Source organism: Eublepharis macularius, chromosome 14 (genome assembly GCF_028583425.1).
Source record: "Eublepharis macularius isolate TG4126 chromosome 14, MPM_Emac_v1.0, whole genome shotgun sequence".
NCBI classification, from domain to species: Eukaryota; Metazoa; Chordata; class Lepidosauria; order Squamata; family Eublepharidae; genus Eublepharis; species Eublepharis macularius.
In genome coordinates, this window is record NC_072803.1 from 46,192,044 (window position 1) to 46,214,834 (window position 22,791).

Below are 22,791 nucleotides of genomic sequence, written 5' to 3' on the forward strand. Positions count from 1 at the left end.
TTATGCAGTCCAAGACATCCAAAACATTCAATCACTGCATATTTCATTATGATAATGTTTCCCCCTGCCACAGTCTTAAGGGAAATAGTTCAGGCAATTCCTGACACCTATTTTTTTTAACCAAGATTGTGTTTTTTCCATGCGTGTGCCATGCAAACTTAGAATTCAATACCAGGTGCAGAACTGACTATTTTTAGAAGGAAGTTTGTAGTCCTTAAGGCCTCAAAATGCATGGGTAGTAATGCCAAACAAAATCTGCTTTAAAAAGCCTTCTGAGCTATTTACCATTATCCTGTCTTGTGATATTGAATCCCACAAGTTAATAACATACTGTGCAAAGAAGGATCTCCCTTTTTGTCATGAATCCTCTGCAGATCAGCTTAATATGAGCTCTAATATTATGAGAAGTATTCTCTAATATTATGAGAAAAGTGCCTTTCATTCCAGTTGTACTATATTGATTATACATTTGTGATCCTCTGGTCCTCTTTTATTTATGGGCTGCTCCCCCCCCCACTCTCTTCTAAAGATCACTAAAACTAAAAAAACCTAAAACCCCTGGTTATCACTGGATTTTTGACCTCAAGAAAACTTCAACGACAATGTAGATGTTCCTCCTCAAGCAACTGCAACTGAGACAACGCGAAAGAAGCCAATTAATAATTTCTCAGGCCAGTTTCACATCCCTGATTGCATCCATTGTCTTTTCGGTAGTGATAATTTTTTGACCTGTATTTGGCCCTTCTTCACCTTCTGCAGCCATGTTTTTTCTCATAAATTTAAGGCATTTCCCCCCCCACAATACTGTTTAAATGTCTATTAGATCTATTCTACACATGCAGGAGAATGAGTTGGTGAGAGTCCTGAGGTGGTGGGATAGACTTCAGAGTTCAGATTGCTGTGGCCAAATTACATTTTTTAATACTTCCTTATGTGAAAAATCTCCCTGCAAGTAGAAAGCTAGCACAACAGGGCAGAGGACTGAAGTAATTTTCCCTGATGTGTTAATAAAAAAATCTGTGAGGGTTTTTTGGGGGGCAGGTTGCATGGGGGAAATGGTATGTTCCACCTGTGATCTGACCGTCACGCCGCTTCACCACCAGAGGATTCATCCACTGCTGGCTCCCACTGTTTGTGGAGACTGGGCCTTAGAGACCATAAGTTCCGGCCTGTATTGTTCTCTTTGGTGAGCTGATGTGCTTGGAATTCCTTCCTGAAGCGCCACAGGAGATTCCTCTGCCATCATTCAAAAGGTCTCTCAGCAATTTGTCATCTTCAAGCAAAATGTCACTTCTGGATTTACTGAAGTGTGTTTCTTTTTTTCCCTCCACAGCAGCAGACATAATTGTACTTAACTTTTTCTTTCTTTCTTTCTTTTTTTCTTTTCTTTTTTGTTGTTGCATGGTTGTTATCTGCCTGTGACAGATACTGTGGGAAATTGAACGCACTCAGATTGCAAAAGATGTGTCATCTGTATTTAATCTCCTTCTTACTGAGACCTAGGGATTTCAGTCTCAGCTTTCAAATGTTGATGCAGAATCTCCCCCCTCCTGAACCCCCGATCCTTCAGCGACGAGCAGGGTGCTGGATGACCCTGAGGAAGGACTCGGTGATTTGCAGGACAGGGCTGTTGACGGGAAGGTTAATGGTTTACTTTGTGGTGGGAGTGGGAGTAGAAGCGCAAGCTGCCAGTTTATCTTACATCAGATGATGCTGAGTTGTAGAACCTCTGCAGAGATGCAGCTGGGAGGTTCTGGGGCTTAGCATCACCTTGAGAGACAAATAACTGGAACTGGAGGTTCTCTGAAATACAAGGTGACCCACCTCCCAGAGGAAGGAAGTGGGGAGGGGGCAACACATTTTCTGGGTTTCGGTCATAGGAGGGAAGTAGGATGTAGTTTGCATGTAGGAGGTCCCTGGTTCAATTCCTAGCATCCCATGTTACAATGATCAGGTAGTAAAAGGTAAAGGTAGTCCCCTGTGCAAGCACCGAGTCATTACTGACCCATGGGGGGACGTCGCATCACGACGTTTTCTTGGCAGACTTTTTACGGGGTGGTTTGCCATTGCCTTCCCCAGTCATCTACACTTTACCCCCAGGAAACTGGGTGCTCATTTTACCGACCTCGGAAGGATGGAAGGCTGAGTCAACCTTGAGCCAGCAACCTGAACCCAGCTTCCACCAGGATCGAACTCAGGTCGTGAGCAGAGCTTGGGCTGCAGTACTGCAGCTTACCACTCTGTGCCACGGGGCTCCTGCAATCAGGTAGGAGGTGATGTGAAAGACCTCTTCCTAAGGCCCCAGAGAGCCACTGCCAGTCTAACCAGGCAACACTGACCTTGGTGGGCCAGTGGTCTGACTGAAGTAGAAGGTGGCTTCATGTGTACAGTGAGCAAGGTTATATGATGCTGGAAATATATAGATGTACCCAACCTTGTTGAACCTGTGGGCACTTTTGGAGTTTTGAGAAAGGGTAGCTAGTGCCACCAACCAATGGCTGCCATGGGAAGCAGATCCTTCCGCAGAAAATAGGTCTCAGTTACAGATGGTTGGTAGGTGCTGTGCCAAGTGTCACACTAAGAGCTAAGCTGCAAGAGATGAATTACATGAGAGAGGAGCACGTGAATGGAGTTGCAGTGTTAGCCGGGAAGCTGAGTTTTAAAAGAGATCGGAAGGCTTTGTCAATTTCCCCTTTCTACAGAGCCAGGGGCCTGCTCAGTTTCCTCTTTCCCCCTTAGAAGGGGAGGTGAAACTGACAGAACCCTCAGGAGGTAAAGTAGAAATTAACAAACTCTCTGATCTCCCTGGCTCTGTAGAGAGGCGAAATTGACAAACCCTTCTGATGGCTTTTAAAACTCAGCTTCCCAGCTAACATTGCAACTCCCTTCACATGGTCCTCCTTGTGTACTTCGTCTCTTGTAGCTTGGCTCTAAGATGAGGGAAGTAGTTTTCAAATGGGGCAGTCCCTGAAGATCAAAGTGGTGGCTCCTGGTGTTTTCTGGAGTGCACCTTCTGTTCCATTGAGGTGGAGGAAAGCCAGGACTGGGAGAAGAAGCAACAGGGTGCCAGAAAACACATTAGTAGGCAACATAGCCTGTCACTGGTGTAAATTATTGCTAAAAGCTCTGGGCCCCAGGTATCTGAAGCACTACCTTCTCCTATGCAAACCTGAGGCACTTCTCTGGAGTTCCTCACCACTGGAACTGAGGTTGGTGATCCATGGGTGAGGTCTTGACAGTTGCGCCAGACCTCTGGAATATCTTTCCCCAGGCGGGTTGTTGTTGTTTTTAGAGCCTTCATTATTGACATTTTTACTCCAGTTACCTACCTTTTTTGTTTTATTTTGTTAGGTTTTTGTTTGAGTTTTGATTTGCTATGCTGCACCATTTTATCTTCTGCCTTGATATTTTAGTTGCTGTTAGCAACTGCTGCTCTTTTTGTGTTTTTATTGCCGTGTTAAGCTTTAATTGCATTGTGGGATTATTGCTCTGTTTTTTAACGGGTTGTCTGCTGATTTTACAGTTGTACAAGTTCTCTTGGAAATGGGATGGCACTAGTTGCTCTTGTCTGTTGATGGCTCTTTGGGACCCACTCAAACATTAGCAAGGTGGGTGGGAAGCTGTACCAGGCCAAGTGCAGCAGTTCTGCTTGGACCCTCCCCCATGTGCCTCACTTAGGGAATCCATTTAAGCGTAGCTGTCCAGAGCATGTTCACATAAAGGGCTTTGTTCACTAAAGTTGGCCTTAACTGTAAAATTTGCATATGGATGGGGGGGAAATGCAGAAAGCTGTTCCAGCCTGCTTTCTGCCAGCTGCAGATGAGGGGGGTTAGGCAAACGGGGAGTGGCTCTTGGATCCGAGACACAGTGGAACTCGTGAGCAGCTTGCTTTTATATTTTGCTAGGCTTCAATGAGAATTTAAACATTTACAGACTTCACAATGGTTGGCATTTGCTGACCTCTGGAGGAATACCTTGCAGTAGCCCTTGACAGGAAATAGGGCTTTCATTTAATACATGCATGTTGGCTTTCTTTTTGCAATTAAGAATCAAGTTTCTAGCTCTCGTGGTTTTGGATGCTCTGCTGCCGTCATGAAGGCTTGGCACCTTGACTCAGCTGTTGCTTGTGATCAGATTGAAGGCTGCCTGGGAAGGGTGTCTTTCCACTGCTGCTTATTCCCCACTTTCTAAGCATCACCCCTTGGCCTTCTGGAGTCTGGCAACAGTTGTGGCCTTGGCTAATTTGTAGAGTATGTGCGGGAAGCTGAGGAATTGGCAAAAGCTGCCTCAATCTCTGATGATATAAAAGCTGCCTTATACCAAGTGTCGTTGGTCGCTTCTCGATCAGTATGATTAGCTGTAACTTTCCAAGGTCTTGGGAAGAGAGGGATCTTTTCCAGCTCCTGGACTCCAGGATGCAGGAGCTGGAAAAGATCTCTCTCATCCCAGGACCTTGGAAAGTCACACTGGGACCTTTTACGTGCAAAGCAATTATGAGGTGAAGGATGCCTAGCTTAGTGGCAGAGCACATGTCTTTCATGTTAGATGGCCTATATGCAGCCCAACCATTTACAGTTAAAACAATCTCAGATAACAGGTTCTGGGAAAGATCTTTCCCTGCCTGAGACCCCGAGAGATGCTGCTAGTTGAAGTAGACATCACTGGGATTGATGGACCAAACAGTCTGAATGCATAAGGCAGCTTCATATATTCAATCCCTGAGTGGGATTGCTTCATATACTGCGTCTGTCTGTCTGTCTGTTTATTTATGTCATTTATAGTCTGCCTTTCTCACTGAGATGCAAGGCGGATTACACAGTATGAGATTAGTACAATCTGTATCAAGTGCATACCCATACAGAATCAAGGACATTTCCGTAAACAATGCCATAGGGTAAATAGATACAAGTTTTAAAAGACCTAGCGTTAGCAAGAATCCAATATAAAGTAGAAGAAAATACTGAAGCAGAACATAATCATTTCTAGGACTGACATTAGGCAACATAAAGCAAACATAAAGCACAGGTAGTACATAGGAGTACATGTTTGAAGCAATATGTAAGGCAAGATAGTGGTGAAGTCTACAGTCCCTAACTCATTAGCAGAGCATCTTGAGATCCCATCCCTATAACACAGCCCTCCCATTTGAGTAAAAAGCTTTTTTGAATAATTGGTTTTTGCATTGTTTGCAGAAAGCCAAGACAGTGGGGGCTCTCCTGACCTCCTCAGGCAGGCTGTTCCACAGGGTAGGGGCCACCACAGAGAAAGCCCGTGTGTGGGCTGCTGTTGATTTTGCCCGTGTGCAGCCTGGCACCTGCAGGAGACCCTGTTCAAATGAGAAAAGCTGCTGTGGAGGAACATAGGGAGGGAGGCGGTCCCGTAGGTATGCTGGACCAAGGCCGTGAAGAGCTTTGTATGTAATAACCAATACCTTGAACTGAGCACCATAACTGATAGGTAGCCAATGGAGTGACTGTAGGATGGGGGTGATGCTCATGCTCCTGCACGCTCCTGATAATAGTCAAGCTGCAGCATTTTGTCCTAATTGGAGCCTCCTAGTTAACTTAGATGGGAGACCTATGTATAGTGCATTACAATAGTCAAGCCTTGATGTTACCATAGCATGGATCCAGGTGGCTAGGTCAGCTGTGTCGAGATAAGAAGCCATCTTTCAGGCTAGAGTGAGCTTGTAGAAAGCATTTTTTGCCATTGCCTTAACTTGTTAAAGTTTAAAGTATGCACTTGAAAGGTTTCATCCACACACCCCAAAACATAAATTTTGTATTGGGTCCTGCAGTAATGTTCCACTAAGTTGGATCTTATGGTTACCCTTCTGTCAAATCTTCCTCCAAAAAAGAGAGAGTTGGGTTTTTTTTCTCCATCAGAAGAGACCTTTCTGTCTTGGCAGAAGACTATGCAGAAGTGTGCTATACAGTCTACCCCTGTATGACTCAAACATGGTTGCAACTCCTGTGTTCAAATTCATTTGGTGACTGAAGTGGTAGAGTTCGAGGGCCAGCTGTTAAAGACCTTGTGGGAAATAAGAGCAGGAAGGACATGGTGGGCTAAGACTGGAGGAGGGGCCTTTAAAAGAGAGGGCAGAGTGTTTGTGGTGGGTGTGGATTACACACAGTTTGGTGGTTTACCTCCCTACCTAAGGCCTTCTTTCTGTCATGTACGGAAGTACAAGTGGCTTTGAGTTTAGTGGAACTGTAGGGGCATTGAGGCCTGTTTAAACTTTTCTATTGCTTATTTACTCTGAATTGTACAGTAAATAATTGTAAATTAAATGCACTCCATGCATTTCTTTCAGGCCTTGGTGATTTCTTTACATCTCCAAATCAAAGGACCCATCTTTTCCTTTTCCAATCGATCATCCAGCCCACTTGCTTTCCATGACAAAAGGAGAGCCTAGATTCCTCTTCCACTACAAGGGCTTAAAGAGGAGACATTGGAATGGGTGGAGCTTGGTGTCCACATGAGGAGGACTTCCATCGTGAGTGGGCAGAGCTTGTCTTTTGGTGCAGGGCAGGAGAGAAACTGGGAAGGTAGTCTTTCCTGGCACGGATGCTTAGTCCTGGAGTAAAGCTTCCAGTTCTTCAGCGATCCCATTTCAGTTCTGTCATTTTTAACACCAGCAGGAAATTATTTTTGCGCTGGCTTCTTGTGCTAAAGAAAAAAAAAGGCCTTAGCTCATATTAATGAGTGCCCCCTCCCCCCAGTCTCATATTAGAGATTCTCTCGAAGTCTTAGCAATTACCGTTTGTATCTTTCACTGGCAGCTTTTCAGAGCAGGGGCTGGAATGGTGGTGAGCAGCACATTGCCAGCATGCTAAGAATGCAAATGGGTGTTGCGTGCCTAGCGGTTTCCTTTCCTCGCACGTGACACACTTGCTGTACGGCAGGCAAAGCTGCAAATCTGTCATGTGTCGCCTGTGTGTTTGGAAAGTGTGTCAAAACACAACTTCAATTAGTTTGCTCTAATTATGGCTCCAGAGAGGCTGCAACTGTTTCATTCCTCATTAAAAGAGATTTCCTCACCCTGCTGTCTTCTGATGTTCTGCATATAAGAAGTTGAGGACTTCTGAGAACAGGCCTTTGCATTTTGGTCAGAGAAAAATGTTTTGGCCTTCACAGGCCACCAAAAGTGTCCGAGTTCTGTAGCAGCCTCTACCAGCATAGGATGCCCTAGAAAGCAAGAAATGGTTGGACTGGTAAGGTGCAGACAAGCGCTTGATTACCGTTTAGTTGCTCACTCCCTCTTTCCTTAAGGACTAGATTAATTTTTATTTCAGGTTGTGATTAGAAATGAGCATCAAAAATGGCTGAACATGCAAGTGGAAAAGCAAAGGAATGTCTGTCTCATGTAATTCAGTATAGATTTAATGAAAATATTGCCTGATCTACACCCTCCCAGGCTCAACAGGGTGCACTCAAGAGTGTACAGTTGTGAGCCCCTCTGGACAGGGCATCCTGTCCTTTGTGTTTTGTGTGTCTCCAGCTGAGTAAATGTTAGCAGTCACAGAGGAAGTAGTAGAGGTCAGGGCACAAGTTATCTCATGATATGAACTATATAGGGGCCCTGTGGCGCAGAGTGGTAAGCGACAGTACTGCAGCCCAAGCTCTGCTCACACGACCTGAGTTCAATCCTGGCGGAAGCCGGGCTCTGGTAGCCGGCTCAAGATTGACTCAGCCTTCCATCCTTCTGAGGTTGGTGAAATGAGTACCCAGTTTCCTGGGGGTAAAGTATAGATGGCTGGGGAAGGCAATGGCAAACCACCCTGTAACAAAAGTCTGCCAAAGAAACGTCCCCCCCCCATGGGTCCATGATGCGGTGCTTGCGCAGGGTGCTTGCACCTTTACCTTTTACCTTTATGAACTATATATGTTTATTTGAGCATTCTGCTCCCTCATTTAGAATCAGCAGAAACCCCCACCATCCCACCCACGGTGCATTTTTGATCAACTTAACTTAAATGATCCCCCCTAATCTCAGTTTTGTTGAATGCCTCTTGCAGCATCAGAATTAGTATTGGGGGATTGTGAACGTTTAAATGGGGCTGATCAGCAGCAGTTTGAAATGAGAAAATTTGTTTTTGAATTGTTCCAGCCCCCCTCCTCTCCCCCCACCCCGCCTGTGATAATTTGATAAAGAACTTCACCCTAATTAAATATTCAAATGTAGCACCCGCATCAATATGGCTTCCCGTTGCCTGGAATGATGATTAATTGTATTCAAAACTCCAGTGGCCGCCGTTAATCTCGACTCAGCCATTGTTCCTTGATTGTTCCTGCAACGCGATTGCCGATCCTCTTCTCCCTCCTCCCATCCTGGCTTTGTTCGGGTTTTTGTGTGTGTGTGCGTGTGTTTCAGAATTGAAGCTAGTAATTGATTTGCCATATGCCACCAAGCTGCTCACATCTTTAACGATATGTGTTTAGGAACTTGGGGATTTTATAAATTGGGCTGTTCTTGGTTCCCCCCCGCCCCAGCAATGGGGTCTGTGCGTGTGGGTGGGGGAACATTCCACATATCTAATTTCCTGTCTACAGCACAAAATGACAAGCCGTTTTATAACCATCAGGAAAACGCATTTCTGCCATCGGCTAGCAGGTAGAAGCTTATACCTGCTGCGGTCAAATGGATGAGGGTGAAAAAGTTGAAACTGAACCTAGAATGAGCTGGAGGAGGTGTTAGTGGGACACCCTCCAGGCTTGATGTGTATGTGTGATTTTATTTGATTTCTTTCCTCTGAATGTTATGAAGTCTGGGATTGCTCTTTGACCCTGTGGCTGCTGGGAGAGGTGTGTGTGTATACTTCTGTTTTGTTGAATCACTTTTCAACTTTCCTAAAAAGTTACTAAACATATGGTGTAGGTGCCTTAGACCACATTGGATCATTGGTTTATAGATTTCTGGCTCTCAGTGGCTCTTTCTCAACATTCGTTGCTTCTAAATGCAAAGTTATGCACAGTGGCTGAGCTGAGGCTGCTCCTCATGAGAACCGACCTACATCCTGAGTCAGACCCTTGGTCTATATACCCGTCACTGTGTATTCTGAAAGTTTCTCTGGGATCTCATATTGGTTCTTCCTGACACCTGCTAATTGAGACTCTCCTTGAGACTCTACAACTGGAGATGTCAAGGATTGAGCTTGAGACCTTCTGCCTGCAGACTGAGCCCAGTGTGTCCCTAACCTCAAAGCTGAGTCATATCAACCATTAGTTCCTTTAGTTAATTACAGTCCACTCTGACTGGCAACAACTCTGCTGGGTCTTTGACAGAGAAAGGTGCTTTATAGGAAATACCAGAATTGAAGATTCAGTCTTCTGCTTTCAAAGTGGGTGCTCTGCCAGTGAGCCTCAGCACTCCTTTTTTTTTAAAAAAAAGGAAGAATGTTTTAATTAACTCTCCTACTGGTGGAGCTCCCTGACCTGGATAATCCAGGCAAGCCTGATCTCGTCAGATCTCAGGAAGCTAAGCAGGATCAGCCTTGGTTAGTAATTGGATGGGAGACCTCCAGAGAAGACCAGGGTTGCAGAGGCAGACAATGGCCAACCACCTCTGTTAGTCTCTTGCCTTGAAAACACCAGTAGGGGCTGCCGTAAGTCAGCTATGCCTTGATGGTACTTTCTGCTACCACTGGTGGAGCGGCTGACTGTTTAAATGGTCAGAGAGGCCTTTCCCAGCTCCTCTGGAAGATGGTAGGAATCAAAGAGCTACCTGTAGTATCTTCAGCAGTGTCTGGAGTTCTGGCTTCTGATTAACTACATCTGTTGCGTGGGCTAAATGATAGAGATCTCACCATGCTGAGCCGTGCTTTTGTTACCTCTAGGCTTGACAGCTGTACAGTATTCCAGATAGGACTGCCCTTGAAGATGAGTGTCAATTAGTACAAATTAGGGCAACTCACTTCCTTAATGAACTTTTTATACACTTGTTGTGTCGCTGCACTGGTTGGTGCTGGAGGTATACCTTTGGCTTCATTCATGTTGCTGTTTTTAACCTTTAAAGCCTGTAGCCTTGGATTGATATACTCAGAGTTTGTATTTCCTTATATCACCCCTCTCCACAATGATGCTCTTCAAATCAAGCCTTGATTTGGATTGGCATAGGAAGTAGAACTGTTACGACAAGAAGCAGGGCCTTGGCAGTGGTGGTTCTGAGTCAAAGTTGTGATTCACCCTTCAGTTATGATCAGGTCTGGGTGTATTAAATGAAGAATGATTATAAAATTGCAATCCCATGAATGCTTACTTGGAGGGAAGCCCTTTGGAAACAGGGTGACTTAGAATCATTCATGAAATCGGTCTGCAAATTATGTATGTCAAACACAGGGCTTTTTTTCTGGGAAAAGAGGTGGTGGAACTCAGGACCACACAATGATGTCACTTTGGCTCAGCTGGAACAAGGGGGAGTTTTTTAAAGTTTAAATTGTCCTCAGCTAAAATGGTCACATGGCCGGTGGTCCCACCCCCTGATCTCCAGACAGAGGGGAGTTTAGATTGCCCTCTGCGCCACTGAGTGGTGCAGAGGGCGACCTAAACTCCCCTCTGTCTGGAGATCGGGGCGGGGCCACCAGCCATGTGACCATTTTCAAGAGGTGCCGGAACTCTGTTCCACTGCATTCCTGCTGAAAAAAAGCCCTGGTCAAGCAGATGTGTAAACATTTTGCTTATTTCTCCAGCATTTTTTCCTGCCAGTCATAAGGAGGTTCAAAAAGATATTCTGGGCACTGAAATTGCACCCCCTTCATCCTTTTCTCTGGCATACCTTTCCCACTTCCCAGCTCTGTGATTTCATCAGGTGTTAGTAATATGCTTTCAAGCCTACTTCTGCAGCCTTCAAGGCTGAAAACTTGACTTTCTTTTTTTAAAGCTAGAAATATCAGGATGCTTCATTTTACCTAGTGCTGGTTGTTTTACTCCTTCATGGTGCCATTTCAGAAAACATCCAGCGTTGATTATACTTCCTGTCTTCCCCTTCATCGGAAGGGATTTATTCAAAGGTAAAGAGTGAGGGATGGAAGGTGTGTAATGCTGTCCCAAGTCAATTCTACGTCCAGGTCAGACTCCCAAGTCTACCTCCCACCTTTGTGAGAACTGCCATCAGGGTGCAGTGAGGGTGGCCGAGGGTCTTTTAGGATGCTGCTGAAATCCAAATATCCTTCTACTTTCCTGTACTTTAGATGTTTTTCTGAAATTCTGTAAGTATCTGATTCCCGCCCCTCCATCCTCATTCAGCAGCTCAGTGTTCTCTGTGGCATTAGGCTGCTGGCACAGGATCAATACAGAGCCGCACTGACTCTCATTCTGCCTAACCTGCCCACCTCACTAAGCCTCTATGCAAACTGGTATCTGTTTTTTTCTTTTACCACCATGTGGGGAAAAGACACATAGCAGTATTAAAATAATGTTAGTGTATTAGGTAGGGGAGAGGCCTAGATCAGTAATGTGCAGAAGTCAAAGGAATAGTAAAGAGGAGGACTGGGAAAGTCCTTGGAGAGTCACCAGTAAACAGAGTAGACCATACTTGGTTGGATAGACCAAAGGTCTGGCTCCACATGAAGCAGCTTTATATGTTTGGTATAATAAGTAATCTTTTAATGCTTGTTTTATGCCACTACCCAGGTTGCATCCAGGGCTTCTGTTGCTGCCTTCTAATTATGTTGCTGGCAGTTTTCTCTTTGTATCTCTTTGCTAATGATGCCGCTTTTCTTTCCTCATTAGGCATATATCCCTGACACTTCCTGCCAGCTTTCGAGGGAAAGGGCATGGCACGCGGCCGGACTTCGAGTACCAGCACTCTAATTTATATGCCATATCAGGTAAGACACAGGCTGCATTGGTTACTGGAGTTGGTGGTTATGTACGGGCGTAGATCTAAAGTCCAACTTGACTGATCATAGCAGTTATAACTTTACAGGCACACTTTTAAGTATGATCTGAAAAGTGAATCTATAATCTGTTGCAGTGATGCAGAGGATATTAGAAGATAGGCCTCAGGTATGGTACACACAAGAATCCTAAAAGGAGCCTCCACTGTGGTGAGCAGCCTCTGATTGACTGTAATAGTTATTGGTTTTAATGGCACCTACAGGCAGCCAGAGAGTTCCATTCCAGTTCCATGCTCATGTTGCTATCACCAGTTTGCTTTCGTACACTGGCATTACAGGGATTCTGCTGGTAGAACCAGAGAAGCTGCAGATTGACTACAGCAGTGATTGTTTCTGAGGCCTGTTTTTTGCCCTCTTTCCATGCGGCTGCTGGCCCCCTTGCTCACGCACCAGCATCTCATGGATTCTTTTCATAGCCGCGGAGATCAGTGAGGACATAATAGCATTGCTGAGATGATCTTTTTCTTTCTCTGTGGTTGCAGGTAGAATCCCTGAACTGCCAATGGGTGAATGAGCAAGTGGGTGAACAGCTGGGTCATTGCCACAGTTTTCATTTAAAAAATAAATACACTGATTGCCTTTTTATTTGGGAAGATATACTGAAAAAAGTACAGGCAGGATTATGTTCAGTTGCTTGGTCCAGTAGCAAACCTTCTCTTACCTTCCATCATTCTGACTAAAGGGAGCAACAGAACTTTGATAACTAGCCAACACAAGTCACTTCTTAAATTTTATTTTTAAGAAAGTACATGCCAGGGGGTGGGGGTGGTTAATGCCTCCCCCAATAGTAGAAGCAGCACCTAAAGCTTTAACATCCACTGTGACCAGGGCTTTTTTTCTGGGAAAAGAGGTGGTGGAACTCAGTGGGTTGCCAGCACAGGGGGCAACTCTTGGCAGGAGGTGGTGCCCCTGGTACCACATGTGCGCATGCAAAGTGTGCGCACGTTCCCAGGACCAATGACGTCATTTTGGGTCAGCTGGAACAAGGGGGGAGTTTTTAAAAGTTTAAATCGCCCTTGGCGAAAATGATCACATGGCTGGTGCCCCCCCCCCCCGATCTCCAGACAGAGGGGAGTTAAGATTGCCCTCTGCGCCGTGGTGTGGAGGGCAATCTAAACTCCCCTCTGTCTGGAGATCAGAGGGCGGGGCCACCAGCCATGTGATCATTTTCAAGAGGTTCCAGAACTCCGTTCCACCACGTTCCAGCTGAAAAAAAGCCCTGACTGTGACAGTTGTGCTTCTAGATGCTGCCAGTAAAGGGCAGGAGGCGGAGCCCTTTCCCACGGTTGTTTTGGGCTTTGAAGGAGGATTCAGAGAGGCCAGACCTGGCAGCAGCCACCAGGTGATTTGCTGCTGCCTGACTTGCATGACTCACCTAGTCCCAGCTGCTTGCTACGGTTCAACAGCAGCCAGTACAGGGGAGCGATTAGAGTTTTAGACTAGGATCTGGGAGACCAAGATTCAGAACTTCCCTCTGCCATGGTGCTCACTGAATGACCCTGGCCCAGTCACACATTCTGAGCCTGATTTACTTCACAGGATGGTTTAGGTGGGTAGCTGTGTTGGTCTGCTGTAGAACAGCAAGATTTTAGTCCAGCGGCACCTTAGAGACCAACAAGATTTTTAGAGTGTAAACACCTGGTTATTGTGAGGATAAAATGGAGGCGAGGAGAAGGAAGCAGGGAAAAGTGAAGATGTGGGGGCTTTTAGAGAAGGGAAGGAAGAAAATAGTGGGGAGGAGAAAATGAGACACCCCCCCCCCCCGCATATCCATGCAGGTTCCCCTCTTGTTTATCCTAAACTACCTTACAGGATTGCTAAGAGGATAGGGGTGAGGGGAGCATGTGTGCCAAACACACATATTAGGATACCTGTTCCACATTGGTATGCCCAACCATCCCTCAAATCTTCTGTGGAAGTGGCAGTGAGAGACGGCTAGAACTGAAATCTCAGTCTGACTTGCGGCTGTCAGGACTAATAGCTGTTACAGTCACCTGGAGGCTTCAGCCACAGGGAGGCTTCCTGTTTAGGCTTCCTCTGTGTTCACTGCCTTTGGAGAATTGCACCAAAGCATCCTCAGGCAGTGTAAGAAATTCTAAGGTGAAACTCTCTGCGGTGTAGGCATTTAGTATTGTAAAATGTCTTGTCCCGGTCATGTTAGACACAATAAGAGAAGAAAATAGTTTTAGTATTCAGATTTAATATACTTCAGATTACTGTATTAGGGGGACAGACAGCTGGGAATCACTTTCTCAGTCATGCCCTGCCTTGTAAGTTATTCAGGGTTTTCTGACGAGCAGTTCTATGCCCCCCTTTCTCCTGAGCACCACAAGACCCTGCGTGTGGTGTTCAATGCTAATTTTCTACAGAGTATGCTGAATTCTCTGTCGTGTACAGGGGGGAAATTACTCCCTTAATTCTGGGAAAGAAGAAGGTAATTTGTAAAAAAAAAAATTGGAAGGGTGGAGGGAAGAGAAATACGAGTGACAGTGTGACCCACATTTGCTCGAGACCCTTGAAATGGTCTCAGCCGGTATGTGTCTTTTAGACTAACTGGATATCCTGCCAGATTTTTGACAAACTTTTGAGAGGATTTTGACTTTGCAGTCGGAACTGATGGGGCCTCACCATTTAGGCAAAACAGGAGAATTTCTGGTTAACTGTCTTATGAAGTGGTATCTCAAAATTTGGTGATCACTGGAGGCTTTAAATTACATTTTTTAAAAAAAGTAGGTAGATTCTCAGGTCTATCAAGAGCACTTAGCCATGATAGCTAAACGGAACCTCCGTTTTCTGTGGCAGACTACCTCTGAATGCCAGATTGCTGGGGACAAAACACTTGTTACCATCACATCTTGCTTTTGAACTTGATGCATCTGGCTGGCCGTTGCTGGAAATTGTTTGGATGAATGTTTGGTCTCACCCAGCAGTTTGTATGTGTTTGTGATATGCCTGTCACTGTATGTTGGCTTTGATAGCTACATGAAACCTCCATGTATGAAGGCAGTGTATCCCTAAATACCAGGTGCTCCCTGAGGCACTTGGTTTGCTGTCATTACAAAGGTGGACAAGGTAGATATTATAGATCTGGTTCTTTAACATAGAGTTTATAATATCATTGATGCCTAAATAGAACTTCCATGTGCAGAAGCAATCTACCACTGAATACCAACTCTTGGCTAGGGCTAACAAGCAGTGGGCATTGTTCCTTGTGAGATAGGTGTCCAGCTTCAGTTAAGAGTGCTGGGCTTAGATGGACTTTAGTCTGATTCTTTCTTAAGAATTGTAGTTTATATTTAAGGGGGCGTGCCAAGAGACACTGGGCTTTCCCAGGTGATCCTGTGGTGAATTCTGGTGGATGCACATGGGGGCTTGCACAACAGGAAATGAAAAGAGCCTGTTGGCTGGTTTCTTTTCTCTCCCCCCTCTTTTCCTCTTTTTTTTTATTAATGGTGAGTGACACTTATATCAGAGGAACATGGTGTTAACTCGTGTACCTTAATGAAAGGGCCTCTCAAACGGTAATCTCTTGCTAAAACTGCCACCGTGGGTTTCTATATAACAATGGCATAATTCATGTCACTTAGTTTTTCCTTGTTATTATGGTGGTCTAATGGGTTTGGAAATGCAAAAGGAGAAACGTTGCCCTGGCAGTGATCCTAGATGGGGTGGTGGGAAGTGGAAGGAAAGTCATGCATTCTCACTCAGGGTAGAGGTTTCAAATGATTTTTCTGCCAGAACGTTGCCTGAGAGAGAACCTAGCCACCCGGATGAAAATGATCTGCTGGGTCATATCAAAGGTCCGTCCAGCCCAGAGTTCTGCTTTCCAGCAGTGGATAGCCAAATCTATCTGGAAAGCTCAGAAGTTTCACACTAATAATCCTTAGCATTTGTTTAGCTCTTCTAGCATTTAAAGTACTTGAATACATGAAGCTGCCTTATGCTGAATCAGACCATCGGTCCCCAAAGGTCAGTATTATCTACTCAGACAGGTGGAGGTCTTCTACATCACCTGATCCTTCTGCAGGCCGAGCAGATGCTGTGCCACTTAACTATGGCCTCTCCCCAAAGGAACAGGTAATCGGGGGCAGAAGAGACTTGCATGCACATCTGTGTGCACACAGCTGCCTTATGCTGAATCAAACGATTGGCCCATCAAGGTCAGCGTTGTCTTCTCTGACTGGCAGCAGCTCTCCAGGAGTCTGAGGCAAAGATCTTTCACATCACCTACTTCCTGATGCTTTTAACTGGAGATCCAGGGATTGAACCTGGGATCTTCTGCATGCAAAGCACAGGCTCTTCCACTGAGCCACAGCCCCTGCCCAAAAATAAACATGCACACGAAGCTGCCTTATACTGAGTCTTGGTCTGTCAAAGGCAGCACTCTACTTTGACTTAGGAGCAGCTCTTGGGAGGTCTTGGGTAGAGGTATTTCACTTCACCCTCCACCTGATCATTTTAAAACTAGAGATGTCAGGGAATGAACCTGGGACCTTTTGCATGCCAAGCAGATGCTCCACTGCTGAGCCTCTTCCCTCTCCATTTTTTGTATATGGTTAACAATCCTTACAACAGTCCTATCCAATAGGAAGGTATTGTTACTCCCATATTGCAGATGGGGTGAACTGTGGCCAAGAAGTGACTGAAGGCCATCAATTGAGCTTTTGGGGGGGGGCACCTTTTGAACCCAGGGCAGGGTCTTGGCTCACTCCGCCCTTGGGCTATACTGATCCCATGCTTGTGGTGGCTGTTCCCAGCATCTGCTATATAAAGAGAGACTGCTGCAAATCATAGAGGCTTCATTCAGCTATCAAGACTAATTGGTAGCCTCTGCTCTTAGTTTGTCAGATCATTATAGGACCTTGTTCCTGTCATTTGTCTTCCAGCATTAGCAAGTCATAATACTCCTTTCCATTCCTTGATAAATTTCTTCTGCTGACTTCTGCAAGGTATTATGAAAATCTCAGGTGCAGGCCAGGCACTTTCTGGTCAACTAGCAACCTTGCTTTCTTCCAGGAATTTGTCTGTTTAAAGACAAACCCCTCCGCTATCTTGTGGTAGTGAGTTTATCCCTAGTGGGGGGAGCATGGGGGAAGGAACTCCGCAGAAGCAGAAAGCCACTCATAGGCTTAGTCTCTACTGCAGAATTGTTTCCTAAGTGCAGCACATCTGCACCACTGAATGTTTTCATGCTAATCAGTAGCATGGAAAAGACAATAATTCTTGGAAAGATGGAAGGCCCAAAATGCAATGGCTTGACTCAATAAAGGAAGCCATGTCCTCCAGTTTGCAAGAACTGAGCAAGGATGTTAACGATAGGACGTATTGGAGGTCTTTTATTCATAGGGTTGCCATAAGTCGGAAGTGACTTGATGGCATGTAACACACACACACACACACACACACACACACACACACACACAATCATTATGTGCTGCTGCAGGAACATCCACTTTCCGAAGTCGGCTGGGTGGCTGTCAGGGACATGGCCTGCTTGACCATGGCACCTGGACTGCAGAGTGTCCTCCCAAGGTGCTTCTGTCAACTTTGGACTTGCTTAACTTTTCTGTTAAAGACTACACTCAAACCTTATAACTATCTTGTTTGTTGATTTCTGTTGACTCACAGAATTGCTGTTTTTAAAAAAATTAGGATATTTTATTTTGTATACCAACTCAGGATATAAATGTAAGATATGTAGGAGAAGATAACAGGGTGTGCCAGGGCAGCAGTTAAACTTGTCCCCAACCCAGCCGATAAGAATCCAGCCGGCTCCCATCTTGGAGTATGTTGATTACAGAAGCGTATGACGGATTGGGAGATCAGAACTGGCACATACCCACTCCTGGTTGCGGGCGCACATGAAACACAGCACTTTGTGGCCTTAGACTTAATTAAAGTCAGCTTCCAGACTATTTCAGGCTGCCTTGGCTTAATGAAACTGCAAGGTCAGTGGGGGTGGCCGAGAGAGCGCTGGCAGAGGGCAAAGGAGGAGAGCCCAACTGATCCTCACACAGGAACAACAGATAATAAAATACAGAAGAGAAGCAGAATCCTGAATGAAGAGAGGGAAATTATTTATAATAATAGGAGTCAAACAGAAGGGGGAATAAGTCACTTTAAGGGTGCATAAATTTTTACGATGGCGCATAAACAGCCGTTCCCTGCCTCGTCTCTCCCCGTCTGTCTCCGCCAATAACTGGGGGGGGGGGGGGGATGGTGCTGAACATAAAGGTGGATATAATCAAGCGGAGGGAGGGGACGAATGGGAAGGTCTGGAGGATTGATCGGGGAGTGCGTTTGTATATCCTGATGTAAAAGGTTGGCGGCTGACAGGTGGCCAGGTTTTTCCACTGTATGAAACCATGTGGGGGCTGTCAGGCCCACGCAGGCGGCCTCGTTGCGATTGATGAATTGCTTGCGTTCTTGATTAAACCTTCCGTCATTTAAGAAACAATAAGCCCAGGCGTGGATGAGAAAGAGGGACGCGTCAAGAGGAAGAGGGGGGGCACAGGAAGAGTCTTTTTTACCTTTCTGCAGATGTTGGGCACAGAGTGTAACGTGTATTATTAAAACGAATGTGGCATTTATAGCGTGTTGTTCCTTCTGCGGGAGGAAGGGCCTGTAAATTATCTGTTAATAATAAGTCTGGAGCCCCTTTCCAAGCGGTAGATAATGGCTACAATCTTTAATCAGTTTAATTGGTCGATTAATCAGCAACTAAAGCCATAGTTGCTTGATTGCCGGCCTGGGATTTGGTGGTTGGCTTGTTTATTTATTTATTAGGCTATTTTGATTCTGCAGTATCACTAGTTTTAATTTCTCAGATTGGAAATTATCTCACACTTATTTTATTTCAGAAAGGCTTTTTGCATAGAGCTTTTGTTGAGATGCAAACATATTTAAATATAGTCAGTTCGTTAAAAGGCAGATGACTAATTAACTAAATGCTTATATCGGATAAGCATTTAGTTAAATGTTTAGATTGTCAAGTGGGCAGGACTGTTTGCATCATGTACATTGATAGTGCAGTAATAAATAACAAACTGGGGGCGAGTACTGTTGTGGCAGGATAAACAACTGGGAAATCCCTTCCATGGCCCAGGGTACCATAAGGTATTAGGGAGCTGAGCAGGTCAGTTTTCCCATCTCCCTCTGTTTGCTGTCTTTTAACTGACCCTCCACTACTCTCAATGTTTTATGCCTTCTGGGCCATTCTCAGTCCTCATTAGGCTGTTCAGATTTGTTTTTCTTTTAATTGTCATTTTTCTGCATACTCAGGGGTTGGGGGTATGTAGAAATCTCTGCCTTTAGGTTGCCCTATTTCATTGCACTTAAAGATGAATGATGACAGCACACACACACCAGCAAATTAAACCCCAGTTAAGTATTTTTATATCCTATTTATTTTCGTGGGTGAGATTTAGCTATGTGCATGATTTGAGTCCAGTAGCACCTTAGAGACCAACAGAATTTTCAGGGCACAAGCTTTCGAGAGTCAAACTTCCTTCATCAGATAGAGAGCTCAACTGAAAATACCCTGAAAATCTTGTTAGTTTTTAACATGCTACCAGACTCGGGTCTTGCTGTTCTACTGCAGACAAGCATGGCTACGCACCTGAAACAATGTGCTTAATTCTGCTAGGGAAATCAGTGGGATATACAAAGTACTCATATTGGACTGGATCTTGTGTTTTTGCAGCTTTCTATTTACATTCATATATGTTTTAAGTAATAGAACCAAAATTTCATATCTTTAGAATGAAATATGCTTAATCTTCATTCTTTCCAAAACATTGATTTCAGTAGGACTACAGTCTGGGCAACTGGACCCAGGGCTGCATCTGTAAAAAAAAAAAAAAAGTGTCAAATTAAGGAGTGCAAATATTCCGTCAAAAGTTTGTGCTAAATAGATGAGCTTTTTAATACCTCGGCAGCTTTTGTGGTGAAGTTAATAAACAGCTTGTTTCAGGACAATATGTTAATGATCCCCAAAGGGATGTGGATTGGACTTGCTTCCAAAAAATGTTTTGGCTGGGAAGTAGAGCCATTTCAATTGCAAGATGTTTCTTCTCTCGGCAGTCACTGGACACAAAAGCCCTCTGACAGTTTTCTGGGCAAGTCATAAATTACTGAGGCCAAGTTGAAACTACTTACTTTTTCTTTTGGTGAATGTCTCTCAGCAATGCCGAAAACTGCCTTTTGGGTTGGCTATTCAGTATACCGCACAAAAATGGATGTTTGTTCAAGTTGCCCTTTCTCACTGTTGCTATCATTACACAGCCAGATGTGTTGATCAGTGCAGCGTCATGGCATCCTGTTCCCTGCTAGGATCTCTTATGTGACTCCTCCAGGTCACTGAGGCATTAATTTAGGATTGAAAAAGATAAATATTCTTACAAGTTTGTAAGAAACTCCCTACCCACTGCAACTGCTAGTTTTGACTCAAAAATTGAAAAAAAAATGAGAATATTCAGTCAATGGTCAAAATTTAAATTGAATGCCTTCTTGGGCAGGAATTTTTGTTTTGCTGTTTCTTCAGAATGCTAAGCACAAGTGAGCCAGTGTAGTTTAGTGGTTAGAGTGTAGGCAGGGCCGGCACGCCCATTGAGGCCAGGTAGGCGGTTGCCTCAGGGCGCGGGGCACTGGAGGGGGCGCCAGAGGAGGCGCTGGGGGCAGGAGCGTGCGCCACAGAGCTGCAGCCTCCCAACCCTCCCGCCCCCCGCTGCCGCTGCCACCAGCACACATCCCCGGCCGGGCGCAGCAGCTGCAGGCAGGCGGCTGGGGCGGCACAGGGCAACCGAGCGGGAGAGCTGGGAGGCCACCCGCGCGCTGTCCCAGCTGCCCGCCGCAGCAGTTGGGCTGGCTCGTGTGCGCATGCGCGTGTGCCCATGATGATGTCACAAGTGAAGTCATCACACAGGCTGGTGTGCATGCACGTGCATGTGCGCGCCTCTGGCCGGCCACAGGTGCCAAAAACCCTGGCGCTGCTCCTGAGTGTAGGACTAGGGCCTGGGGGACCCAGTTTCGAATCACTATTCTGCCATGGAAGCTTGCTGGGTGACCCAATCACACACTCTAACCAATCTTACAGGGTTGTTGTGAGGCCCTATTTGTACTTGAGGCTGACGTGTTCCCAGAGCTCACTAGGCTAGCATCTCCCTCAGAGTCCCCCGTCGCCCCAGTCCAAATCCTAGTGTCATTTTAAGCTGCCATAAAATGCATCTGATTACTCATCCATCCAGCTTGGGTATTGTGTGCTCAGACTGGCAGTGGCTCTCAGGGGTCCAAAGCTGTGAAAGCACCTGCTTTCTTTTAGCTAGAGGTGTCGGGAGTGGAAGCAGGGACCTCCTGCATGCCAAGCAGGTGCTGTACCACTGAGCTGTGGCTCCTCCCGGGGAATATTCTCTCCCTCCCAACAGCACCCCGGTTCAGATTCCTGACACAAAACTGCTGGATGGCTGGGGCCAGAGTGTGGTAATCTTCCTCAGTAGTTGCTCCCTGCTCTGTTCTTCTCATGCCTCTGGGGAATTGTTGACTTTAACACAAAAGGAGTGTGAGCCGAAGATGAACATCACGGCTGCCTTCACCGTAAAGAACATTAGGTCCCATAGATTAGGTTTGAGATGGAGCTGATCTGTCAGCTCTCTGAATAGAAGCTCATTATTCGACAGATTTGTCTCACCATTGTCTACGAGACAATGAACGATGCCAGACGGAGATCCTTTTGTTATCCAGAGAGATGGTGTGTATGTGTGTTTTGATGACAGGGTTCGTGTGTGTCCTGCGTGCCTGGATCGTTTTATGACATTAAAGATCTGGTGATCCAAGCTGCTTGAGGGGTTCACTGTCTCGCCCCTTCCAAAGTACCCTCTGCTGCTCACGGGCCCTCGTGGCCCACATGTTCATCTTTGCCCTGTGCCCCTACCCCAAACGGAGCACATGCATTTCTTTAATGTGTCTTGTATCCAGCTCTCTCCAGAGCATGTTTGAACAAAAATTGCATGAAAACCAACAAAGATCAATTAAACGACCTCCAATAGCATTCAAAACTAAATGGCATGGATTGTGGATTATAGCTCCATCCAAACAGAGTAGACCAGTAACCAGGAATATGACCCTTAACTAAAGCCAGCAGCAAACATTCAGTGAAGACAGTGTGTGTATATGGGGGGGGGGCTCTTTCGGAACCAGAGAGCTATTGTGGTGTAGTGATTAGTGTTGTATTAGGATCTGGGAGGGAGAAATTCAAATCTGTACTTAGCCTCAGAGCTCCCTTTGGATGTTAGTCACTCTCCACGACGGCCCCCCATGGGTCAGTAATGACTTGGTGCTTGCACCTGTACCTTTACCTCACAGGAGAAAATGGGGACGGGAGAACCATCTACACTGCCCTTTGGTCTTTGGAGGAAGGTGGAATTGCAAATGTACAAGATACATAGAGAACAAGAGAGGTGGATGGGACTTTATGTGGTGGGAAGGCCCATTTATACAACACCAGCCATTTTGCAGAAAGAATATCCTGTCACAAGTCACCTAGGGAATTCATGGAAGAAGCAAGATTTAATCTAGGAGTTCCTGGGTTCACAGCTCACTCTCTTATCCATTATATTAAACCAGCTTTCATGTGGGGCTGAATTGTCTTGAGTTACTGATCCCTAAGGCAGGTTGTAATGAGTAATGGGGATCTTCAGCAAAAAGGACAGCTTGCCACCTGCTCTGCTGTCCCCAGAGACCAGTGGTTATCTTGTGTGCGGTATACTTCCAAGGGCCTTCCTTTGATTTTAAGGTGTCTTTTGATATTCATATACTTTACTGGCAACTAGGACCTGGGTGCTGGTGGCCACCATACATGAGCAGCAGAATGGAAAGAGTCGTCTGCTTGTGCTTCCTG

The 22,791-nt window shown here is 45.5% G+C and overlaps 1 protein-coding gene across 3 annotated transcripts in view; it reads left to right on the forward strand.

Annotated features, from left to right (window-relative positions):
• Positions 1-22,791, forward strand: part of MVB12B (multivesicular body subunit 12B) — a 116,603-nt gene that overhangs the window by 39,186 nt on the left and 54,626 nt on the right. For all 3 annotated transcript variants that reach the window (XM_054997902.1, XM_054997901.1, XM_054997903.1), the window contains exon 7: positions 11,731-11,828. In XM_054997902.1, coding sequence (XP_054853877.1) covers positions 11,731-11,828 — 98 coding nt within the window. The remainder of the gene's footprint in view (positions 1-11,730; positions 11,829-22,791) is intronic.